Source organism: Eublepharis macularius, chromosome 11, assembly GCF_028583425.1.
Source record: "Eublepharis macularius isolate TG4126 chromosome 11, MPM_Emac_v1.0, whole genome shotgun sequence".
NCBI classification, from domain to species: domain Eukaryota; kingdom Metazoa; phylum Chordata; class Lepidosauria; order Squamata; family Eublepharidae; genus Eublepharis; species Eublepharis macularius.
In genome coordinates, this window is record NC_072800.1 from 79,956,821 (window position 1) to 79,982,663 (window position 25,843).

General features: G+C 41.3%; 1 protein-coding gene across 6 annotated transcripts in view; it reads right to left on the reverse strand.

Annotated features, from left to right (window-relative positions):
* The window catches only part of ZMYND11 (zinc finger MYND-type containing 11), a 113,453-nt gene that overhangs the window by 58,593 nt on the left and 29,017 nt on the right, over positions 1–25,843 (reverse strand). The window contains exon 1 of one of the 6 annotated variants that reach the window (XM_054991193.1): positions 14,677–14,740. The exons of 1 other annotated variant lie outside the window; for it this stretch is intronic. In XM_054991193.1, the coding sequence (XP_054847168.1) occupies positions 14,677–14,728 (52 nt within the window). In that variant the 5' untranslated portion in view covers positions 14,729–14,740. Of the gene's footprint in view, positions 1–14,676; positions 14,741–25,843 lie in introns of those variants that run through there. 4 more of the 6 variants (XM_054991197.1, XM_054991194.1, XM_054991196.1 and 1 more) reach the window with 4 other exon arrangements.

A 25,843-nucleotide genomic window follows, 5' to 3' on the forward strand; every position in this document is an offset into this window, starting at 1 on the left:
TGGGTCGTGTGGGCTGGGGGTGCAGGCATGGCCACTGCCTTCCTCTGCCAACCCCCAGCAGCTCCTGTGGCTTGCTCAGCAAGCCGCAATTCAAATCCCCAACCAGCCAATCAGCAAGAGGCTGGCTGCGGCATGGTGGGCTGGCTCTGCCGGCAGACCTGGGAAGCGCAGGCTTCAGCCAGGTCCACTGGCTGGATATAAAGCTGGGGGCCAGCCACGCCTGGGCTGCATTTGGCTCTGCCCGGCATCCCACCTGGCCCACCCTCAGCTGAAATGGGGGCCATATGGTCTTGTGGGGACTATGGGCATTTGGGGGACTCTTGCGCGGTGGTGTCGGGATTTTGGGCGGTCATTTAGTATTGTCACAACTTTAGGTAAGGCAGTTTCGGTATTGGGCATGGATCCTTTGGGGGGGGCAGGATCTGTCATTCTGTGGTTCCCCCCTTCTGCAGGCAGGTCATCGGCTGGCAGGCAGGTCAGCCAAAGCTGGGATCGGCATCCTATGCTATGCCAATGCTCCTAACACTGTAACCAATAAAGCTGTGGCCTTTTGATTCCAGCTGACGCCTTGCTTCAGCTTTGTTTTAAGTTCTGTATCAGATTTCTGCTTGTTTTCAAATTTTGTTATCTAATACCCCATTGCCTTGTTTATTGAATGTCCCAGCCATAGACTTACAATCCTGCTTGAATCTCCGTGATAGCTTAGAAGCTAAGTTTACCTTTTCCGATACCCAAATGGGAATATTAATGTTACAGTTTGGTGCAAGCAGTGAGAATACATATGCAGAAGTGTTCCTTAAAGCAAAAAGAACAGGAAAAACCTTGCATATGTAGGAGGTATTTGCATAATATTGGAATTCCCCAGACTGAGGTGGCTTAAAGGTAGAGGTAAAGGTAGTCCCCTGTGCAAGCACCGAGTCATTACTGACTCATGGGGGACGTCGGATCACAACGTTTTCTTGGCAGACTTTTTACAGGGTGGTTTGCCATTGCCTTCCTCAGTCATCTACACTTTACCCCCAGGAAACTAGGTATTCATTTTACCGACCTTGGAAGGATGGAAGGCTGAGTCAACTTTGAGCCAGCTACCTGAACCTGGCTTCCGCCAGGATCGAACTCAGGTCGTGAGCAGAGCTTGGGCTGCAGTACTGCAGCTTACCACTCTACGCCACGGGGCTCCTCAGTTGGCTTAGCTAGAAACAAAACTTTTCACATTAAAAAGGTTATATAAATTATTGCAAAGCACTGAGATTACAATTCCAGCTTTAAATGCACATATGTAAAAGAGCAGAAAATGTACAAATCCACAAAATGTTTGGAGTGCTGCTGTTTTCCAGTCAAAACCTAAAAAAAGGCCTCTCTCTCTTCAACCACCTCCCAGCTTTGTGCTGCCCTTTAGCCATCCAACTAACCATGAGCAATGACATAACAAGCAGTCGGCTCTGTTTACAAAATTTTCCAGAAGCTGCAGGCAAAAGATAGAGATAAGTCATAAATTGCCCACTATGCCATTACAGGCAAAGAATCCCTCTCCTTTCAAAAAAAGATTAATGATACATTTTGATAACTGCATAACTTAGTTCTAAAGGTACTACTTTAGTGAGAAATGGTTGATTTATGGCCCCTGCAAACGTATACACAATTTATTCTAGACATCAGTGTCTTAAAAACGAACCCCTCTGAAATAGATAGAAAACTTAGAATCGACAGGATAGATGTTTATAATAAAATGGCATCCATAATATGAACACAACTCACATCCTGTCCCTACTGCGCCGACTTACATCTGGCTCCTCTAACACTCAAGATTTGTAACTGGTGTAAGTTATCACATTTTTTATCCTGCATTTCTTCCATGATGCTCAGGGTGGCTTAAAAGTGGTTCCCTATCCCACTAATTGAAGGAGCATCTTTGGCACACTGTGGGGCCTGAGCCCGTGATATATATTTCTTGGATTAGTATTGATGCTTGTGATAGCCGCATTTCACTCTATAGGGAAGTCCAGGGCTGTATTGACATGGATTTGATTGCCCACAGACGTAGCGCTTCTCTCTAGTTTAGAAAATGCCTGTTAAAAGGGTGTGTTTACTCTCACTTCAGTATCCAAGAGCCTGGAATCTTACATTAACGGAAAATTTACGAGTTCAAGCAGTTTCCTTTAGCACAAAATGGTACCCATTTTATGACTTCTGCAACGTAAGCTCCTTCTGTTGGACAATTTTCTTCAGAGTGTAAGCTGATATTTACTGTGTAATTTACTAACTGAAGCAAGCTCATCGTGACTGTATGCCTGTTGATTTATTAGAGAATTGGTGAAGTGTGTCATGGAGGGGCCACAGCTCAGCACTTTGCATATACAAAGTCCCAGGTTTATTCCCCAGCATCTCCAGTTAAAGGATCAGGCGGGTGGTTGGCGACATGAAAAATCTCTTATACTTAATCTCTCTGATTAAGTATAAGGCAGCTTCAAGTGCATTCAAGACCCTGCAACCTCTCTTTGTGTAGCCACTTTACAGAGCAATCCTAAACACGAGTTACACCTTCTTAATCCACTGGGTTTAGGAGGGTGTAAATCTGTTTCGGATTGCACAAGGATTAGTGCAATCTCTTTTTGTTCTTTGTTGCGCTATTAAATTGCCCTGACCTGGGGCTTTTCTGCATGCTCCACTTATTCCTGATTTTCTTAGCAGTTGATCCTCAAGAACTGAAATAGGTTGGGATACAGTTCTTCTGCACATCTGCCCTCCCTTTGCATTTTTACAGCTGTGGTTTATTTTGTTCTGCAAATGCCTTAAATAATCCAAGTGCAGGTGCTATCATCATTGGTCGCATCATTGCTGATCTCACAACACCATCACCCCCTTTTTATTTTTTTGCATATGCTTATAACATTATATCAATACAAATGCTGAATTTAAACACAAGATCAAAAATGAACACAACTGAAGAGCCCCACCCAGGCTGACCCAGAATTAGGAGATAGAAGCCAGCACCAGCAGGGGGAACCGACCTCTGTTGGGAAGCAGCCTAGATCAGCAGCGCCTACGTGCTTTTCAATCCACCCTGCTTTTTCTGGTTCCAGAAGTGGCCATCCTCTCTTCCCTGGCCCCCCAGGGCTTTTGCAAAGAAATCATTGTTTTCATAGCGTTATATCGATGACTGTTGTAACAATACATGCAGCAGATTCTCTGAATTCCCAGCTTTCATTTTAAAAAAGTAAGTCTCTATCCTGTTCCCTTGCAGAGACATAAAAAAGGCATATCTCTGCAAGGGAACAGGCTAGAGACTTCCTTTCCTTTTTAAAAATGAAAGCTGGGAATTCAGAGAATCTGCTGCAGGTGTCATTACAACAGACGGTTGATATAATGCTGTGAAAATGACAATTAAAAAAATACCAGGAGCGGGGGAAGGAAGGGGGGAGGAGTGGTTCCAGCAGTGGCACCAGGGTTTTCGGTGCCCGCGGCCAGCCAGCAGGCCGGGCGCTCACACGCACACCAGCCTGTGTGATGACATCACGTGTGACGTCATCACAGGCGCGTGCGTGCCGCCAGCCCAATTGCTGTGGTGGGCGGCTGGGACAGCACACGGGTGGCCTCTGAGCTCTCCTGCTCGGTTGCCCTGCACCGTCGCAGATGCCTGCCCACGGCTGCTGAGCCTGGGGAGCGTGTGCTGGTGGCACGGGTGGCGTGGGACGGGAGGGCTAGGAGGCTTCAGCTCCGTGATGTGCGCTCCCGCTCCCCATGCCTCCTCCCACGCCCCCTCCGGCACCCCATGCCCTGAGGCCACCGCCTACCTGGCCTCAATGGGCACGCCAGCCCTGAGTGGTTCAATGATGATGAATGTCCAATCCAAAGTTAATACTTGGATGGGAAATTGCCAAGGTCCAGGATTGTTATGCAAAGGCAGGCAATAGCAACCCTCAGTGTTCCTCCCTTGTTTTGAAAACTCTATGGGGCTGCCATAAGTCAGCTGCGATTTGACGGCACTTTACACACATACTACTAAATTATAGAACATTTCAATAAATATAATTTGTTTTGCTTCCCTACCAGATTTCCTCATCTGATCGCATGCATAACACATCCAGTGATTTGCACAATACCATCCTTTCCCCTTTTTGGTTCAATGCCAAGTCTCATACTGCTGCACTGCTACAGTAGCAGCCCTTGTATCAATCAGATCTTACTATTGTTTGCATTGCAAACCTCAGGATTGAGCTGTTATATTTCAGACATAATCCTCATCTCTCTGCTAACATTTTTAAAATGAAGCTATCATTAGGGGGGGGGTGTCCCTGTCATGCTCCCACTATAAAACTTCCTTAGAAAAATTCCCTACATGGCGAGAATGTTTGCTTTATTATGTTTTAAGCAATTTCTGGTTGTCAAATGTTTCATAGGACATGGATAAATAAATTCACAAAACAAACACAAATTTAAGTGCTTGAAACTAATCTCATTTGATCAGCCAATGTTCCAATTTCTGAATGCCAGATGTTGGCAGTACAGTAACAGTTCTATATAAAGCTAGCCAAGTTTTTCTATTATTCAGTCTGTATTGAGAGCACTGGCAAAACAGACAAGAGCAACACAAAGAGTTCGAGACAGAGGAGGGCATTCCAGGAGAAGATGAAGAAGCAGATGACACAGAAGAAGACGACGACGAAGGAGACGACGAAGCAGCAGCAGCAGCAGCTGCAGCAAATCCTGGCCATGAAACTCTCCATGTTTAATGTACAGCAGTCCTCCGATTTCTGAGTAAGCAGCCCAAGGAAAGTAATAGTTCACTTTTATAAAGAAGACTAACAGCTCAGTGTGCTTTCTTAGAGGGAAGTGTACATATGGCACGCCTCCTTATACCAAGTCTGTAATAAAAAAAGGGCGGGCGGGCAGCACCTTCTCAGCAAGAACTTTAGCAAGCTCTTTGGCCCTGAAGAGTATCTTACTGGACTGAAATGTGCTGGGCTATAACAGACCTTTCTCATTGAGTGCCCCTTCGAAGTTGTGTCTCTTCTTCTTTCACACTATTGATCCACATAGTTCAATACTGTCTACTCTAAAACTGGCACCAAAATCTGACACCAAACAGATGACTGATTAAAGACCACTGATATGAAATTTTAGGTACAAGTAATTAAGGAAAGGGAGTGGAGAAACATTCCTATTGCTATTTGTATCTTTCAAATAAAATTTTTAAAAATCTGGCACCAAAACAGAAATCTGGCACCAAAACACAAATCTGGCACCAAAACAGAAATCTGGCATCAAAACTCTGGAACTCTCTCCCCAGGGATATTCGTCTGTCCCCTTCTGTTGCCATTTTTTTGCCAGCAGGTGAAGATTTTTTTGTTTCATCTGGTGTTCCCACAGCGATCCCTCCTTTGTGCCCAAAGATTTTAATTGTTCCATGCAGTCCAGTCGACTTCACCTTGCAGTCACTCTTCAAGACTACAAGCAGAAAATCTTTCCCAGCACTGCTTATGCAAGATCCTTTTAACTGGAGATGTCGATGACTCAACAATGGTTCTTCAATATGCAAAGCATGTTCTCTGCCATTGAGTCACAGCCATTCCCTTTCCCCTACAGGGAAAGTATAAAGTGAAAAATAATTTTAAAACTCACCCGTTTGCCAATTACAACTGCTGTACAAGTTTCACTTTAAGTCACTCTGTGTGGAGCCTGCCCCCAGGCCATAAGCCTTTCATGAGGACTGGGAAATAATGTCCATATTATTACCAAGTTCTTAACTTTGATGGTATAGAGGAAACTGCCCAATCCATCAAGGTGCTTGGAATGTATTTATTTGTTTATTTATTTAAAACATTTCTGTGCTACCTTTCCACCCAAATAGGGCGCCCAAGGCAGCAAGCATCAAAACATTCTGACATTTAAAAATAAATAAAAATAAGGTATATATAAAATAATTCAGTAAAAAAATATGAACACACAAACACACATAACAACACATAGATCAATGCATAGAACAGCTGTTATAATAAGCAATTGGCAGCAGCTTCTATATGGCAACCATAATCTGTGCTATGGTTCGGATAGGATAAAAAAATAGAAAGCAGTACTGCAGCTCAGTCAACAGTTGCATTCACTTAAAGAGAATCCACTCCAGCTTTCTGACTGCAACACTATATAATCCTCCTTTTGTGGGGTACTAACAAATATCGGGTGCCCAGGTTTAAGGGCACGGGATATGCTTGATGACCTATCAGCTTCTTTAAACCTTCTCATCTGATGAATGCATGATAGCAGCAAGAAATATCTGTTGGGCTGCATTCATTTCTAGAGATGGGCACAAACTGGAAAAAAACCAAACTGTGCAGTTCGTGGTTCATCGCATTTCATGAACCACGAACTTTCACAAACCTGCATCGGTTTGTGAACCAGTTCGTTTGGTTTGTGAAAATATCACATCCAGGTCTGCAAATCGTCACTTCCAGGTCAGCAGAAGGCCACTTTGGGGCCAGCAGAAGGCCACTTCCGGGTCAACAGAAGGTATGCAGGAAGTCCATCCCCTGTTGCCTAGGAAACTGATTGATCAGCACCAGGCTGTCTGCAGTGACAAACCTAAAAAACAAACCAACCTAATGTCTGTGGCAGTTCATCAGAAATAGGCTCTGACAAACCGCTGGTTTGCGAACCACAAACCGGCCCGGTTCTTCACGAAATTTGGTTCGCATTTGGGTTCGTGCCCATCTCTATTCAGTTCTATACTAATTGCCACATGGGTCAGGAAGAAACAGCTATTTAGTAACATCAAACTAATCATATTCTTATCAAATATATGAGCAGCAACAAAGAAAGTGATGCAGTTAAGCAATTTCCATATTCCATTTAAAAATCAGATCTGCAATGCCGTGACAGATAAAAATCATAAAGTGAAAGACAATTATTGAAATTTGCTATGAAGCTGTGACTATTCAACAGTTAATTTTTTAAAAAATTAATTAGAGGCTATAGATAGAAGCCAGCTGCAGCAGTTTTACACCTCTGTTGTGATCCCATTTTGCTCAGATTTATTTGTCAAGTTTAAAGCATAAGATATACCATTTAAATTACATACTCAAATACAGTTAATCCATTGCTTGAACTATTGTACATGGGAAAAAATTAGAATCTAGTGTTAAATCAAAGATGATACGTAAGAAAGACTAGCTATAGTTGAAAGAGGATGACTCCAATTCAGTTCATACTTAGAAACCTTACAGATAGTGAAAATCTACTGCCTACAGGTTTGCCAATAAAATTGGAACATTTTTCTCATTAGGTATGTGAGCAAGAATAATCAATATTGCCTGGAAAAGAAAAATAACTTTTCAGTGTTGCGTTTCAAGGTAGATGCCTGGCGTGCCCTTTTTCTGGATTCAAGAAGGCAACGGAGGAGCCACAAAAGCAATCATCTTGGTGCTATACAGTGTTTCTACGATGCAATGCTAAAACAGCCATCCATCCTATGCAGTACGCTTGCTTTAAAGCCAGAAGCCAGGACAGAGCGCGAAGGGACCTTAGGAAAGGAAGTGGGTTCTGAAAATCATGAAGAGTATAGAGGGCTCCAAAGAGAGAGCAGGTCATGGAAGAGGGGTCAGTACACCTCTATGCTACTTAAGGCAAGGCTACTTAAAAAAACTGACTTTCAGATTAATGTGATCTGTATATTCAAACAGAAACTTTACAAAATGCTTTCAGTTTTAATCATTTAACTTCATTTGTACCCCACTTTCCTCCCCAATAGGGACCCAAAGTGGTGTGCATCATTCCCTTCTCCTCCATTTTTTCCTCTCAACAACCCCTCTCCTCAGGTTGCACTGAGAGTACATGACTGGCCTAAGGTTGCCCAGCGAGCTTCTGTGGCAGAGCAGGGAATCAAGCCTGGGTCACCCAGATGCTATTTCATCACTCCAGCCACTACTCCATATTAGTAGGGGGGCAAGGGAAGGTTGTTTAATCCTACAAGTAATTTGTTTCCAAAATGTGACTGGAAAAAGTGGATGGAGGAATCTTCATTCTGAATCACCAAGTAGTTCCTTGGTCTCAGTAGATGAATTTGAGTGGGGAAATACCTTCTCAATATAATCAGAGGCAAGTGAAACCAGCAGATATAATAAGGCGATGGGACTCGATCCACTAACATCTCAGTAATGCAGTGTAACTGGTTTATGGATCTGAGCCCATGTTGCACAACTGGAACAAGACTTCCCATCTGGTTGTAAAATCAAAAAGAGTCCAGTAGCACCTTTAAGATTAACCAACTTTATTGTAGCATAAGCTTTCGACTCTTTTTGATTTTGCTACTACAAACTAACACGGCTAACTCCTCTGCATCTGGTTGTATAAGCTTTGATCCAATTGCAAAATGTGACTGTTGTAAAACAAATTAGTCAGAGCTGTTCCACTGGAAATCAAAAAGTGTCCCGAACACTATGTGGAAAGGAAAGGAATATGGGTCATGCTGTTGGAAGCTGTACCAATTTCCAACAGGGAAAAATCCATGTGAGAGGGAATATTGCTCGGTAGATGTCAGAGATGTCTCAGCCAAGCCTCACAAACACCTGATGCAGAGGGTGTGCTAACTGACCAGGTCTTCATGGAAAACTGAGACAATGCTAGCAAGCCAACACCAGAACAATGTATTTACTACCTGCTATTACTTGTAAAAGATTAACTATACATTGTTTTTATTTGAGATCTGTCCTGGAGGGTTTCCCACACCTGCTATTTCTCAGATTCCACTGACTCAAACAATTTGTATTTATCTGTACTAACAGAGAATTAGCAGGAAAGTAGGAAAGATTCTTGGGTGGTGACTGAAGTATAAATCTAAGCTGAATTTCTTTTTAAAAGAACGAGTTTGAGAAGAATATTAATTATTTGCAGCTAGGCTTTTTCAGGAAGACTGCAGAGCAGGTGGGTTGCCTCTTATCCGATAATATATTGCCAGATTCTTTTAACACAATTTACTTCTTCTGAAATGCTCTAAAACATTTTAGAAACTTCTAACAACCCTTCCAAAGGCCAAGAATTTGTGGATACACACGTCAAAATCACTATGCATCTTTAGATCAATCTGCTGTGCAACAGCTCCCCCTGCCAAAACCCCAAATCATTTTTTCTTTTTAACTCAGGAGAATTTTAAATGTGGTTTGTGGTTTGTTGCCAGATGTAGCCGAAAAGGAAATACACAGAAAACCACAGTTGTGTTGTTTCTTAGGCAAGAATGATTCAGATCATTGGAGGAGGGTTTGAATATGTGCATAAATGTGCCCATGAATTAATCCTTAATAACCCACAATATGATAAGGATCAAAAGAGCCGTGTGGCACTACCCGAAAGAATTCTGAGTTGTTTGCTAAAGCTACCCTTTAACAACTGTATTGGTTTTGTTAGCACAAGGGGGCTGAGACAATTCTGTCACTTTCCAAAGACGTAGCAAGAGAGCCTGAACACATTTCAACTAGAGACATAAAACATGTGACACATTCTCTTGGACCTTCTCACTGTTCCCTAACAAAAGCCAAACAAACAACAAAAAAACCCGGTTGTATTTCAAGGAAATGTTGGTTTAAATCTTAGAAGTCAGATACAGACTTCAGGCACTTCATTTTCTCTTAATTACAATCTCTATGGGTACATTATCTGCCTATTTTGAACTGCAGGGCAAAATATAACAGTGTATGCATGTGTGTGCATGAGTGTGTGGAAAGGAAGGGCAATGGAAAAGCAAGGAGGAGGAAAAAGGATTTTAAAATCCCCTTAAAACTGCAGTTCTCATCTGATTCAAAGAACCCTGTGGTGGCTTTTAGCTTTTGAACCCAGAGAGATCCTAACCGTGGACAACCCAGAATATGGCCACTTTGGTCTTCAGTGTTTGAAGGCCTGAGGAGTTATACAGCACAGCAAGTTACTGCTTTTCTTTGTGTTCTGTGCTACCTCTGACTTGCACATTTGTAATGGCAAAGCAACAGAGAACTGTGACACCGAACACTGTGGCTGATAGGACTTCACTCCGCAAAAGGCAATTTCTCACCTTCAGATATCACTCATTTCAGCGCTTTAAAAATTTCTCACTGCCAAGTAGTCAGCTATTGAGACTGAGGTAAAAAGAAATCCAGCTGGGCAGTAATAAATCTACACTTTAAGGTCTGCCAGACAGGAACACAATTATTAGTGTTTTAGTGCAAACCAAAGAGTGTGAATTTGTGTGGTTTCCTGAACTAAATTTGTGACTTCTTGGTCAGCTGAAGGCTATGATACAGCTGCCAAAGCAGTTCTAAACTACAGTACCAGCAAACAAATGACTGAAGGCTACTTGACTTATGAGGTGTTTAACTTTTTGGCATTTATTCTGCCCCTTCTTCAGTGGGGTACTCATCTTAGGAATCCCATGAACAGATGACTTGACTCAATACACCATACTACACTGTACGATGAAATGTAATAAGTTACCATAACAAATGCTATTAAGATGCACTGCGGAGAAGGGGGGGATTTTCTCCTCAAGACAGCCATGAATAAGCCTTTGAACTTTAGAAATCTTTGCTTCCACCCACCTGATGAAATCCAAAATGGCACCACAGTACTCATCATAATTTAAATTGCTAAAGAATAACTTGCTATGGATATAAAGAGGCAGCAGTGCAAAGGAATAGCAGCAGATTACAACATGTAAAATGTGTTTTGCATGATAACGGTAAAGTGTATGAGGGGATTCTTTTTTAAGCTTGCATGTTCTAAGTATCATGGAGTGTAAACATTTTAATAGTTAGGATCACAAATACAAGGTTTTCTTTCATGAAAAACACTAGAAGTTAAGGTTTTCTCTGATGTCTTCTGTCTGGTATCTTCCTTAGAACACACAGAACAAAAACAGCTTCTTCCAAGGACAAGCATTCCATAACCCATTAAGGGCAACTTAAGCCATAACATGTTTCAAATTTCAGTCATTTTCATTAAGTCTACTAGGTGTGCATTCATCATGTAAAAGTTCCCAGACTTGAGCTGGAGGAGGCGGGTGAAACAAAATGGCTGCCTTTATATGAAGAAATAAAATGGTTGGTTTTCAGGAGCATGTTTCTAACATCAACCATTAAAAAGGTTCTCTTCAAGCAAAAATAGCAGCCTACTCCACACACAGAGAAAAAAACAAAACCTTTCTCGTACACACCGACATTGGATTCTGTGCAGGCCAGTATTCAACAGCAGAGAGCCATAGGGAATTATGCCAGTACTTACTAAACAGTTTGGAATGTGGCTGAGATTGGCTGGGGTGGAAAGAGGCTGCTTCTCCCCCTCCCCCAGTTTTGCCTCCAAAATAGGTCTTCCCCGACTATCATAAGTCAAGTCTGTAATTTGATTCCCACAGGAAGCGAATTTCGGAGGGAACCAACTTCGGAGGGAAAGGAAGAAGCAGTGGGGGTCTGGTTTTAATCTGGGGGCCTGGAGGTCCTCTTAGTAAAACAGACTGGATGTTAGTGAAGGCATTATGGAAGTCACCCAGTTTGTGTGACTGAGTACAGGAACAGAGGCTTTCACAATATTCCTTGTCCTCACACAACAGTCCTTTAAGGTAGGTCACAATTATTTAGAGACAGAACTGACACTGAGAGACTAACAGTGTGATTGATTCTAAGCAGACTTGTACCCTTTTAAACCCATTAACTTAGAAGGAAGTAACTCTGCTTAGGATTTCCCTGGAATTTACTCAGATCGGTCCACAAGAAACTCATCACTCCCTCTCTCCTAGATAGTACTAATTCCTTGTTCTATCCCAACTTAACCAAGTTGTGATTATTTTTGGAGGGCAGAAGAATGAGTACATTGGATGTGGGGGGTGGGGGAACATGCTTATAACCATAATATAGTCTCTCTCTGTTTTGGAAATGACAAAGATTGTCTTCTTTCATGACTCATGAGACTATATGCATGGAATGGGTTTTGTGTGATGTAGAGCCAGTGCTGCGAGTTTGTAATAAACTCAAAGACATAATTGCTTGGGCTATGAAATTTATCAAATTTGTGACATGAAGGGAGGTGTAACAGCTAAGTGTAGAGCATGAGTATCTCTAAGGTGCCAGCGTCAACTCTACATAATGCAAAAGAGCCTCCCCCTTAGCAAAAGACCCCAGACAGGAACTGCTAGTCAATACCAGGGTAGACAGTAGTAGAGCATTACTTTAGTGTGACCCAATATATAAAGTAACTCTTGATAAAAACACATCTACTTCTTGTTCACTTCTATTCCTGTGTGATCTGCATATGTCTGTATTCCATTGTACTGCAAGTCTCTTTTGTGGTAGAACAGCAGAAAAGCCCAGGCATACTATGCTTTTGAATTAAGCTTTATTTTCTTCTTTCTTGTAATGTACTTGTAATGTTATGATCCAGCTCTTCAATACTCAGAAATCTTGGACAGTGAACTGAGACAGAACCACGGAAGAAAGCCAAAGACAGACTTTCAGTAAGATTGCTCTTTACCTGCTTTGAGTTGTTTTTATTAGGGACAGCTGTTGCCCATATGATAAAGGCTGCTAGAAGACTGCATCCACTGCCAGATTGACAAGAGAGAGGGAGTTCGAAACATTTGTCTGGGAGAACGATTACTACTTCCAAAGCCCAAAGGTCCTCCCTCTCTATCTGCACATGGTGACTCAGGGTATTAACGCAGGCCGTCTTCCCAATGGAAGTGAATAGAAAAACATTCATATCACAAGCAACATTTCTTGTACTATGTGTTAAGGAGAAAAAATACACACTTGCCATAAACAACGGTGACAAAGTCTCAGGTGTCTGGACTATTCCACCCTTCCCAGATCGTCACGTTTTCTGTACAGGAGTTATACTAGGGTTGCCAACCTGCAGGTGGGGCCTGGAGTTACAACTGGAACTACAACTTATTTCCAGACGCTAGAGATCAGTTCCCTTGGAGAAAATGGCAGTCTTGGCAGATGGACTCTATGGCACCAAATCTCCATCATTTTCCTAACCCACAGTTGTCAACCCTAAATTATACAAGATGGGTAGCAGTAGCCGTGTTAGCCTGTCTGTAGCAGTAGAAAAGAGGAAGAGTCCAGTAGCACCTATAAGACTAACAAAATTTGTGGTAGGGTATGAACTTTTGTGAGCCACAGCCCACTTCTTCCGAATTCTTCAGATTCTTCAGATATCTGAAGAAGTGAGCTCTGGCTTATAAAGCTCATACCCTACCACAAATTTTGTTAGTCTTATAGGTGCTACTGGACTCTTCCTCTTTTCTAGTAAATTATACAGATTAAGAATATTCCTTGGCAGATAGGGATCTCATTCTCCCCAAGGGAACTGATCTCTAGCGTCTGGAAATAAGTTGTAGTTCCAGTTGTAACTCGCTTCCACCCTCCACCCGCTGCCACCATTTACCTGGCCAGCGGGGGGGAAGGTGTGGGAACAGGCCTCCTGAGTGTATGCTCCAGGGGCAGTGCAACGACATCAGTTCCTGCGAGTGACATCATTGCACCACCCCAAGAGTGCTCCCACACTTCGCAGCAGGCTAATTATGAAGCGCATGTGTGCCCCATCCATGTCCACACAATGACATCACTTCCCAGAAGTGGCAGGGGCATTCGAGTGTGAGGAACATACCGTGAGCGATGAGAAGGTAAATGCTGGGTTTCCCCCCATTCCCACTGGAGGGTAGGGGGACCTGGCAACCCTACTGGCACGAGACAACGCCTGACAATTTCTATCTCCCAAAATACGCTTGGAGTATGATTTCTGATGTGTATCTTCAATATAAAAAAGCAAGAATATCAACTAATTGAGGATTTTAAATGATTGTTTTCATGTTAACTAACAGATAACAAATAAATGTGCTTATTACCAGAATCTCAACACCTTTCTGAGAAACTGACGTGTAAAACTTTCATTTATCAAATTGCTAACATAAAGCTTTATATGGGAATCTTTCACAAGTTGCAGACCAAAGATGGTCCCAAAGAAGAAGTCATTACTTCAGATTGTCCCTTAGGATTTAATCATATGCACATTTTCTTGGGATGAAGCCCTATTGAACATAATGCTTCTTGGAGGGTGGGCAAGCTTAAGTGGCAGAGTAAAAGCTCTGCATGCTGGAAGTACCAATTTCAATCCTGATGTCCAGTTGATGGATCTAAGAAGCAGATGTTGGGAAAACCACACTCTCCAACGTTATTCAGGGTAGATAACATACAATTAGATGGATCAGTAGTCTAACAGATGAGGCCCAATGTAGGCCCATCATAACACTCTACCCAACAATTAAAATCTCAACCTTAATTAACACATTAATTAATTTACAGCTTAAACTGATCAAAGCTTGAAGACCAGCAAACCCACCATTAGTTGGCTTCTACCCTCCAAAACATCTTGAACATTTCGTTGTGGTCTCACAGATGGCTCGTGGTCCATGAAACCAAAGTTTAAAATCGCTAAGATAAAAGATTTGAGCAATTCTTGAAATCCAGTGAAGAGGAAGCTGCAAGGGTAAGCAGAGTAGGTAATATCCTTGTTGAGAGGAAACAGATGGAGTTACCTATGCAGAGCATTCTAAGTTACCTACAAAGAGCAGAATGACTCTCTGGGAAGCAAAGGAGTGTGATGTGGTTGTGGGATTATGCCTTCAGTAACTATAATGTAATGATATACAAAGACTCATACCCTTTTTATGCACGATTGCTACAGTATCAATCCTGAAGAAGTTACGCACCATCCCCTAATTTGGTCCTCACAATCCTTATTGCGTATACTGGAAAAAAACAAGTAAAAAAATGTCTTAAAAGGACAAGTTATGATGGCATCGTTTACTGTTCTAAAAAGCATGTGTAGAGAAACAGACGGAAAATCCTAAAGTCACATGCCTTTCTAATATCAGTTAGGCCAGACAAATATATTCTAGAGAAGGGGTAAGTAAATTTTTTAGCCAAAGGATCAGATTTGGGTGTCTGCCCACTTTTAAAGGCCCTGAATTCAACACCAGATCTTCCTGTTTCCAATGCCGGGAATGGAAAGAGGATGAATTGGCATCCCATTCAAAACCTTCAAAAGGATCTAGAGATCCAGCTGTTGCCCTTTGACCCACTCGCCCTTGAACTGTTTAACCATTTTTCGTAAGTCCACTGGCCAATACTGCTGTCCAGCAGAGGGGATGCTCTTGCCAAATAAAAATCTCCCACGAACTGGATTTCCCCCTCTGCTCTGCCATAAGTTGCCTACTTCTGACTGTGCCTATAACCTTAACATAAGGAACCCTTATACAGCAAATATGGATGAGAAGAAAAAGGAAAGGGAATTGCAAGCTGGGATATACATATGACTATGCTGCTTGTTCAATAAAGTTATGTGAGAGTTTGAAGCAATCAAACATGTCTGATCAATTATTCATGAGCAACACCTTAACAAACTCCCAAAAAACTCCAGTTTTTCAAGATGCAGGTCTCAACTTCCTTCTGATCTATTTGACCGTACATGGATGCATAAGTTCATCCATTTGGAGTTTCTTCAGTTGCATGCGTTGTTTTTTTAAAATAAATGTGATAGTTTTTCTTCTTGTATCTTTTCACGTATGGTTCTTAAATTAGGGACGGTATCATCAAAAAACTGGTTGCTATAATGCTCTTACTCTTTCAGTAGCTTATTTGCAACAGTAATTTGCTACTTTTCTTGTCCGCTTTAATAAGCTTCTTATCAGGAACACTCCTCAATAGATGTTGATCATTCTACAGACTTGGAATTTGGGATGGTGTACTACAACTTTGGCCCAACTAACAGAGTTGAAACTGAATAAAAACACTTGCCAGATCTTAAATATTCATCACTAATTTGCCTCTGCTGTATCTAACAAAGAAAATGCAACCCCTCAAAACTGGTTTTCTTTCTCAACCCTAAAATATTAAGTATGTTACAATTCTGTTTTAGTTTACCTTTGTTACTCTCCTGGTTACTGTTTGGTATTTTTTATCTACGTTAGACCCTGTTGCTCAACATATTTCTGGCATATATTGCAAAAGACTCCACTTCTACTTTTCTATGTACTGCAGTTCTTTTCCTGCTGCAATCACTTCTTCTGTGGTTCAATTTATGTCACTGATTTTTCTTTTTTCTTTGCAACTTCTATGTTCACCTTCTGTCTTGCATTTCTACATAAGACTTTTCATGGCCCCAAGTAATGAAAAGCTAGCTGTGCATGGAGTCTCCATGGAAGTGAATGAATCTGGTTTTTAACCCAGCCTTTCTTTAAGGCAAACAAGGGCCTCCTGAGCTCATTTTAGCCCCACCACATCCCTGTGAGGGAGGTTAGGCTGAGGCAGCGTGATTGGCCCTAGATCACCCAGAGAGCTTCACGGCTGAGTGCAAATTTGAATCCAGGTCTTCCCAACACTGGTTCGACACTCTAACTCCTGGGTCACACTGGTTTCCCAGTAAATGAATGGATTATTCAATGGTTGGGAACAGAAAAGCTTCCTTTCCTCTTAAACAAAACTTTTACAAAATGGGCCAGTCTAGTACAGATGCAGATGTACCTTTAGCACTAATGGTTACACTGGAAACTTATCCTCAGATGTAGGCTGTAATTAATATGCTTATGTGATTTGCATGTCACATTCATTCTCCAATATTCTGAAATGGAACAATGATGGGGAAAACCTGAGATGGCTCATAAAATATAGCAGACCCCGACTTTATAAGAGCAGCAGAACATCACTGAACAGAGGTTTTATTTGCAACAGACAGCTGTACCAAACACTGTTCCTGCCCTCCAAGCTTCGTCTAGCTGCAGCTGCTACCAGCACTCACATCACAAGTCTCCATTTGCTTCCCTCGCATTCTTAAATTCTTTAAAATATTAGATAAAATACTGCTGGGAGACCTGGGGCCAGTGTCCCAGTCTCCCACTGGGAGACCTGAGGGACCTGGCAACCCTAGTCTTCAGACTGCTGAAGTTTGAGAACCACTGCCTTAGAACACATCGACAAAGATGTATTTGATTGTGAGGCTATTTAAAATGTCATTTAAAATCAGTCAGCGGTTGACTGTCTAGCTCCAAAAAGGAGGAAAATGATATTGTTCTTCTTAAACTACCTCACCCCACAGATAACATAGCTGGCCAAAATGTGTACTTGCAAAATGGAAATAAATTGATGCAAAACGCTGGTTGGTCAAGATGTTGCTGGGAGAGGGTAAAAAATAATATCTGGAAAAATACAGCTGCACATCCCTATTATAGACTGTGTGTTTTATTACTACAATACCTGGATGGGTGTCACTGGCAATGTATTTTGTTGCACTTATTTTTCTAAATAATGACAATATAGGAGCTGAAGTAAGTATACTTTCTACTAAACTATTGTGGGTTTTTCAGGGTTTTTTAAAACTTTAAATAGATGAATGCTAAAGGACAGGAAATAACACTTTGAGAACAGCGGATGCAATTTCCTGATAGCACACAGTTCAGCAGAGGGCTTACAAACATTATCTCTCCCTACCAAATAACCAACTGCAATGTTCAAATGGAGACTGAAGACCTTTACCCTCTAAAACTACTATTTAAGGGTCTAATTTGTACATGAAGCTGAGAGTCTTCATAGGTCTGTAAAAACAGTCAAACCCAGTATTTCTTGGTTCCAGTGGGAACTCCACTTTGTGATATAACACAAATGCAATCTTTAAAAAGGGAAGGGAAATAAAGCACAGCAAAGCAGAGATTCTACTTCCTTCTGATCTATAATTGAAAAGACTGTAATGGGCTTGGAGGTGGCTGCTGTATGATCATGGGTTGGGCTTGCAGAGAAAGGTTGAGAATTTCAGCTCAGCCTGTACCATTGTTATCTAGCTGTAGACCTACCAACACTGCTAAAAGATCACATCCATTGCACGACATACATACAATCACAGCATACTTCCGAGCAGTGGACATCACACCATTCTTGCATGAGACACAGGTGTGCAGGCAAATCTAGGTAGCATCTTGACGATGGCTAGAACTGCTTTGAAAACTGGTGACAACTACAACAGCTAGGAAGTTTCTTTCCCAATGATACCTTGTTGTAAGACGCTAAAGTAGAAACAAGGGCTCTGTTTGCAAAATCAGACATACCAAACTGATGGTCACCCTGACTTGAGAGAGATGCAAGTTACCTGGTCCTCAAACTACTGTGTTTGTGCTCTTACATTTTATTTGGACTCCTAATCTGAATTTATATATTTGGCAGGGAGTGGACTGGATCCAGTAGACCCCTTCCACTGTGAAGAACCTTCAGCTGGAAGAACTTATTCCTTCAACGGAACAACAACTTCCTCCAATAGAAAAATTTCTCACTTAGCAGAAGGAACCACAAGATCCAACTCATAGTTAACTTCAGCACTTTTCACAACAACTTTGCCTTTCATAATTTTGCACCAGTACACCTTACTCTAAATCATCATTATTAGTTGTTATTATCTTGTGTGAATATCCATAAAAACTTTATAAAATTGGCCATTTTGTCTTCAAGATGAATATACATAATACATCCCTACCGATACACCCAAAATGCTAGCATTCCAAATATATGTATATATGGGATTGATCTCTACCAGCAATTTGCAATATTCCTTTTTGCTCCAGTTAATAAAATAAATACTAAAAGAGTAGCACCTGAACATCTTTGATTGAGCCCTTCTTACTGAATAACACAAAAATAAAGACAAGCATGGCCAAATTACTAGCAAATCCTTAATGTTTTCTCCACTGTTTGCAATTATAGTTTATATTAGAAGACAAACAATAAACAGAGCTTTTCATTTAAGAAAAAGCAGTAACTAAAACAGCTTACAGCTCCAAACTGCAAAACATTTATTCATCTGCTGTTAATATCTGGCCAAAAGCCAAAATGAAACTGCTTGCCTTTGCATTATGCAACGTTTTATTGGCAGTTTATGGCAAGATATCTATAATAAAACAAGTTTAAGGTAATAGGGGACAGTTTTACAGTGGAAAAAAATAATTCTTTTATCCACGAATTCGTGTTCTTCACGGACCGACTCTTTACTGTTTGGAGCATGACTGCAATGGCCGTCATTTCGTATTCCTATTTCTTTTGTAGACGGCTCTATTTGGGGTGAGTTATGGAGAAACTCCTAAGACAACACAGAAGGCCGCTTTACCAGCAAGGGATGAACACATAACAGGCAAGAGGGGCCTCAAAGTTAAATCTATGCATTTGGTGATTTAAAATGCCCCACCTCCTTTTGTTTGCAAGAGTTCAGTTAATTTGGCTTTGTAAGTTATTAACATCACAACCACAAAATGGAAGCAACAACAAAATGCCAAGAGTGCAGCTTGCACAGCTAAACGGAGGCTGGAGATGAAGCCAAGACATACATCAGAAGCTTTTGCTGCAAGTAGATTATACGACAAAGTGAGCAAGCGGGCTATCAGGAAACTGCAGTGCTTGAATACTGATCTCTCTGTCTCTCATATCCCACCCTGGGAGCTCAGGCTGTCGCACAGCCACTCTGTCAAGTAGGTTAACAGCAACTGGCCTGGGGGGGGTTACCTAATCAATTCCATGACCGAGTGGGGATATGAACCAGTGTCTTCCTAGTACTGGTTGAACACTACCCAACACCCTGCACTTGCTCTCTTCTTTGGCATGAGCTCGACAGGACCCACTGGCTTTTGTCCTGCCTGCAAGAAAAGTTGTCCTTACTACCATAACGCTGACACAGTGTTCCTTGCTAGACAGTCAGGGGGCTTTTCTCTTGACTAGGCTAGATGCTTTCCCCTCTGCTGTTTTGGCGGGTAGATTACAATGAATTCTGTACTCAGACAGATTATGTGCATGTGGATCTGGGGCGACTGAAATTCTCCTATTTTCTCAGATTGTGTGTTGGCTGCCCCTTTGAGAGATCTGTGGTGACTGCTTCTGAGGTTCCCCTTGTTTCTGTGTCTTCCCTGCTAACTAGGGTTTCCAGCTTCCTATACCCTCCCAGCAGGGAGGGGGGACCTGATATTTATCAGGAGTGTGTTCTTTGTGCATATGCTCCCAGCACCTACATGATGACATCACTTCCGGAAGTGACACTGTCATACAGGATGCAGGAGCACTCCATACTCTGCCGATTGGCTCCAAACAAAGTGCGGGGGCACTCCCACAGCTGGCGCAACATCACTTCTGGAAGTGACGTTGTTGCGTCTGCTGCGAGTGTGTGCGCTTCACATGTTCCTGAGGTGCCTTCAGTGGTGGGCAATCTTTGGGCAGCCCAAAATGTCAGTGGCAAGCAGGTAAACTGCTGGGAAATTGCCTGCCACCGGTAGACACCTGGGATCCTCACTGCTGGCTGATACTGATTCTCTTATTACTTTAGTTGTGGCTAAATTTCTGGTGGCAGTGGCTTCTATGCGAGGATGGACATGGAGGGTGATATTTATAAGACTGGTTCTTCTCATGACTGCTGTGTTGTTAGATTGTTAAATAAAATAATGTTTGTGGAGCTAGGAGGTAGAAAGGTACCCTGATATCTGCCCAGTCCCATCAGAGTTGGACAAAGTTCACTTCACAGTTCAGCTATGCCATTTAGGTGCCCAGGAGGAGATGAAGAAGGACAAAAGTACAGCAGCACCACTGGCAGCTGCCATGCTGACAAATACAAAACCTACAAGTCAGTATATTTACCAAGCTCATGTGCCAAAGGATCACATCATTGAGCCAATGATGGATGACCATCATTTAGCCTCCCACCGGTCTCCGGTATTCGAGTACAGCTCGTCTGTCTGTCTGTCTCCTCTTTGTATGCTGGGGGAAGGAACGTGTAGCCAACCATCGGAGGGTTTCGTATATATATGATTTTAATTGCTGAATTTTATTGTAAAATTTGTTATGCAATTGTATTTTATGACTGTTGTACCCTGTCCTGAGCCCACTTGTGGGGAGGGCGGGTTAAACACTGAATAAACTAAACCTCACCCTACATGAAACTATGCACCAGTAGTGTTCTTCTTCACTTTGGGCTCTCCGTAGCATCATTAGAGAAGTGCATTCCTCTTTGGCTCAGCCTTTCAGCAACTGTCCCAATTTAGGGAAATGGTTTGCTACAGAAGGCTAAGAGGCCACTTTTCATGGATTGTATACTCTCTTCTGTGGATGGGCCTGGTGGTTTTTCAGTGGTATGCTTATTAGATTGGATTGCATTGGCCAGTCATTACTGTCTGTTTTTGTTTGTTTTAAAATTGTATTCCTTCAAACTGTATGCCTGTAGGCATACTGTGAGCTGCCTTTAAACTCTGTTGAGAAAAGTTACATAATAAATAAAAATAAAATCAGCAGCAGTCAGTCACTGAGTCTACCGGCATCTTTTTCTGCTCCATTTCCTCTTGAGGGAAGAGCCTGAAATCCAGATCACATCATCAGTTGCCAGGAACACCAAAAAAGACCCCTGCTGTATACTCACCAATGTTCTCCACACCTCCTAGGCTTGGGTAAGATTTTAATTGTAAGCTGCTTTGGGAGTCAATCTTGGCAGCAACATAGATGTATTAAATAAATCATTGTTCTCACAAAATTAATATGATGCCACAATCCAAACGGGTTTTTTGTACACACATTTTATTTGCTCTAGCCTATGATTTCTTTAACAACATGTACACATAACTAGAAACTTCCTAACTAAGGCTGAAACAACAGCATCAAGGGAGATATACCACAAAAATAATACAGATGACAATATATATTACTGAAATAATTGGCATGCAGAGAATGGGAATGAATAAATTTCTATGAAACCAGACAAGGATAAGCAACACGCATCCAGGAAGATTGGTTACTCTCATCACAATAGCTGAGGTTTGCTTAATACTGGACCACAAGTCCTTTTCCGACTCGTTGGCAGCTGTTCAACTTGCTCAGTGCAATCAAAAATATTCCTAATTTGCTGACATCCAATCATAAGTGTTGAACAAGGTAAGTTTGTCTACCAAATAGGTTCACTGAGAAATTTGTGGCATTCCTACTGGAAATGAATGCAGGACCAACAGGTTTGGTTTCTAGGAATTTATGCTATGCTTCTAAACAACACACAATGCAAATCAAGAGGCACCAGTTCTCTTCCAAAATTTTCAGGACGTTGCTTGCTTATATCACTGAGGGATAAGTAAACTACAGCTCAAAATAACTTAAAGAATAATGTTTTAAAACACCCCTTTTATTTTGTTCTCTAGCCAGATGCCAGAAAAAGAACAGAGGACAGAATTCAGGGTGGGGCTACAACTAAGGCCAGCAGGAAATGAACTTCGATACGGTAGCTCAATAGAAGCACTGGATTTATCCAAACAGCGGAAGCTTCTTCTCTGAGATAGAACCTAATATCCTTCTGGTATGTTGTTCTAAAATGTTAAATAAAAATTACTAGTAAATTGTATTATAGTCATATTCATGCCATTCAAAAGCAAGAAGTCAAGATGGCAAATAAACAACCTGAATGCCATAATCCACTGGAATGGATACACTCGCTCTAGGTTAACCACTGTTATGGTATAATTGTCAAATACTTATAAGTAAATCTGCTCAGACTGCTTTTGTTTTTGCTCCAAGCAGAATGCAAATGTAAGATTTTCTTGGGTGACTCTTGAGCTACTTACTGCAATGCATCTGAAGGTAGTTCACAGAATCAATTAGCTGGACATATATAGATGGTGATGAGAGAGCACCTAGTCCAGTCAGTTCATGACCTATCAGACATTTGGGGAAATGCCACATTCCTCTTGTTTTGTTTCAACAAAAATTGATTTTCCTTCTTGATTACTAGAATAGACACCTGGGATTTTAAAGTAGATAGCAGTATGTAACTTATGTGATCATGGGAGGAAATGTACAGTACAGTATGAAATAATGAATTTTAGATAGAAAAATGCACATTCCAAAAGCAGCCTTAACAGTTTTACATGTGCAGATGATTCAAAAATATTTGCAGTCATTATTTTTAATGGCAAATTGTTATTACATCCATTACAAACTATTGCTATTAGGAAAACAGTACCCTAGAGAGATGCTTAACTGCATACTTTTAGAACTCCTACAATTTCCTAAAAAGAGATGTTAAGAGAAGGGAGAGGCTGGCTGTCATGAAACTGATAAACTGAATTCATTGTGTGGAACTAGGTCTACAGCACTCCATTCACAAAAAAAACTCTACTGTGTATCACAGCAGAGAGCAATTCTCCTAATGTGACAGGAGATTCTCCTGATGTGACCAAAAAGCAGTAGGGCATCATATGAACCTATGCACAGAAATGGTACTTTGTGAACATTATCTGAGTGATCAGCATTTCAATATCAAATGGAAGAGGTCATCATTACACATACATCTTATGTACTATGAGCTATATGCCCAAATGGACACAGAGGAGAAGATCTTTCCCAACACAGTAAACTAACTGTGGAAGTAGGGAAGAGCCTGGTACCTAGCTAGAAGCAGCCAAATAGGTTGTGGCTGAGTTTGTTTCTCCTCTGCTCACAGATATTTTTATCCATACATATATCTTTACTGCTTCAGCACAGCCATAGCAAATAACAAGGAAATTACAAAATTATTAATACAAATTACTACATCATAAATTTAAACCAAAAATGACAAAACTCCATCAAGACCTTTAAATCCATAAAATCCATAAGATCATGTAATGTATTTAATACCACTAAAGGGAACTTATTAATACCTTCAAGTAAAATAAAACTTACTTCCATAGTCTTGACTGTATTTTGTTTACCGATGTTACAAACTTTGCCACTTGCATTGTAATCCATTTATCCTTATCTGCCAGCAGCACCACCAATTTGTCTTGCTCTGACCTCCCTGGCACCCGTTGCAGAATATTTCTAAGATATTTCTCCCGAATAGTTGCAAATCTCGGGCATTGAAACATAACATGGGCCATATCTTCAATGGATTTATGATCGCAGGAGCACACACAATCAGCAAGTGGGGTCTTGTTATAACAGCCTTTCAGTACTGCCAAATGAAGTATATTCATCCGGGCCCTAGTAAACGACGTTCTATATTCTGCAACTGTTAGGTCATCAAAGTAAGATGGCCGGGTTATAGGATGGGATATAAGATGTTTATATAGAGTTGTTGAACTCATAATACCTAGCAACCCCATTACATAGAGATATTAGTAGTATCATTCTGTGTACACCTCTTCCCACCACCCAAGTGTTTAGAAATACAGTACTGTCTACATTTTTAGAAGTACAATATTGTCTGGTAGATATTTACTTACTTACCACACTTTTAACAACAACAACAACAACATTCGATTTATATACCGCCCTTCAGAATGACTTAACACCCACTCAGAGCGGTTTACAAAGTATGTTATTATTATCCCCACAACAGGTTTAAATCACCTTCTGACATAAAAAGGACCTCAATGCAGTTTACAGTCTATTAAAACATAAGCCACACGTCGTAGAACCTCATGTAAATAGTATAAAACAGATTTTAAAGCACAATACCATCAACATCATCTTCAACATCAGCAGGCCATACCCCCTTGGTCTTCCACCAATCTGGAAGACATCCAGGGATGGTGTTACTCTCAAATTCAGAGGGAGGAAGTACCACAGTTTGGAGAAAGTGTAGCCATGTTGGTCTGCAGCAGAACCGCAGGATCTGAGACCAGTGGCAGCTTACAAACTTACAAGGGTACAACCTTGTAAGAGCCAACAGAAATCAAAGGTGTCACTGGACTTGAATCTAGTCTGGGGAGAAGACCGTGAGTGAAAGGGTCCTTCCCTAGGTCCCACCCAACCTAACCCTGACTAAGGCTTGTTCCTGAAGAAAGGCAACAAGCATGGATCTCAGGTTTTGGGCCAGATAGTAAAGGTGTAGCTCCTTCCAGAACAGGTAAAACTCCTGCTCCTGGACGGACAGTCCCCAACCACAGCACTTCCATCTTGTATGGATTAAGTTTCGATTTCTTGTCCATCATCCAGTACTTCACTGTTTCCATACACTGGTTAAGCATTTCTACTGCCTGCCTAGATTTTGACAGGAGGAAGAAAGAACCACGCATCCTCAGCAAATTGAAAGCACAGCACCTCAACCACAGCTCTGGAGGCTGGGGCCAAGCGGTTTTGTTTAAAGAGGGGGAAGTTCCAAACTAACCATCTTCCTTATGATGGAGACAGCTGTTTCTGAATAGACACACCCTGCAGACACAAAGGGGATTCCTCTTGGAACATCTGCTCCAGTGAGGTGGAAGATAGCCAGGACTGGCTCTCTGCTTTGGCGAAGAAGAAAGCAGGTACCAAGAAAAACATCAACGGAGACTATGGCACCCGTGGGCATCATGTTGGAAATCACTGCTGTATGTTCACCATAGTTCTGTCACCACAGCTTTCTGTCAGATTATCAGATGCTTAGTTTCAGGGTGGATAAAAATCAATGATTTTTTTTAAAAAATCAAAAAAATCAGATTTTTTTTTAATTTAAATCGGATTTTTTTGATTTAAATCGGATTTTTTAAATTTAAATTGGATTTTTTTAAATAAAATGCTTTTTGAGGAAAATATATTACCATCCAAAGGTTATTCCATCATGAAATAAAGATTAGTTTTTAATTATGTAGAATAAGGCTGTATATGTTTAATTTTTTTGGTAAATAAATTCCATTAATCCATTCACAATGTCATGCTCTTCCAGAGGTTTTTGTAAGATTATTGGGCAGTTTCTCTGCCTACAAGATATTATCACAGATGCTTGCTTTTGCAGTTCTCAAAACTGAATTTGTGTCAGCTCTGCAGAGATCACATGCCTCTTCTTCACAGCAAAAATGTTATAACATGAA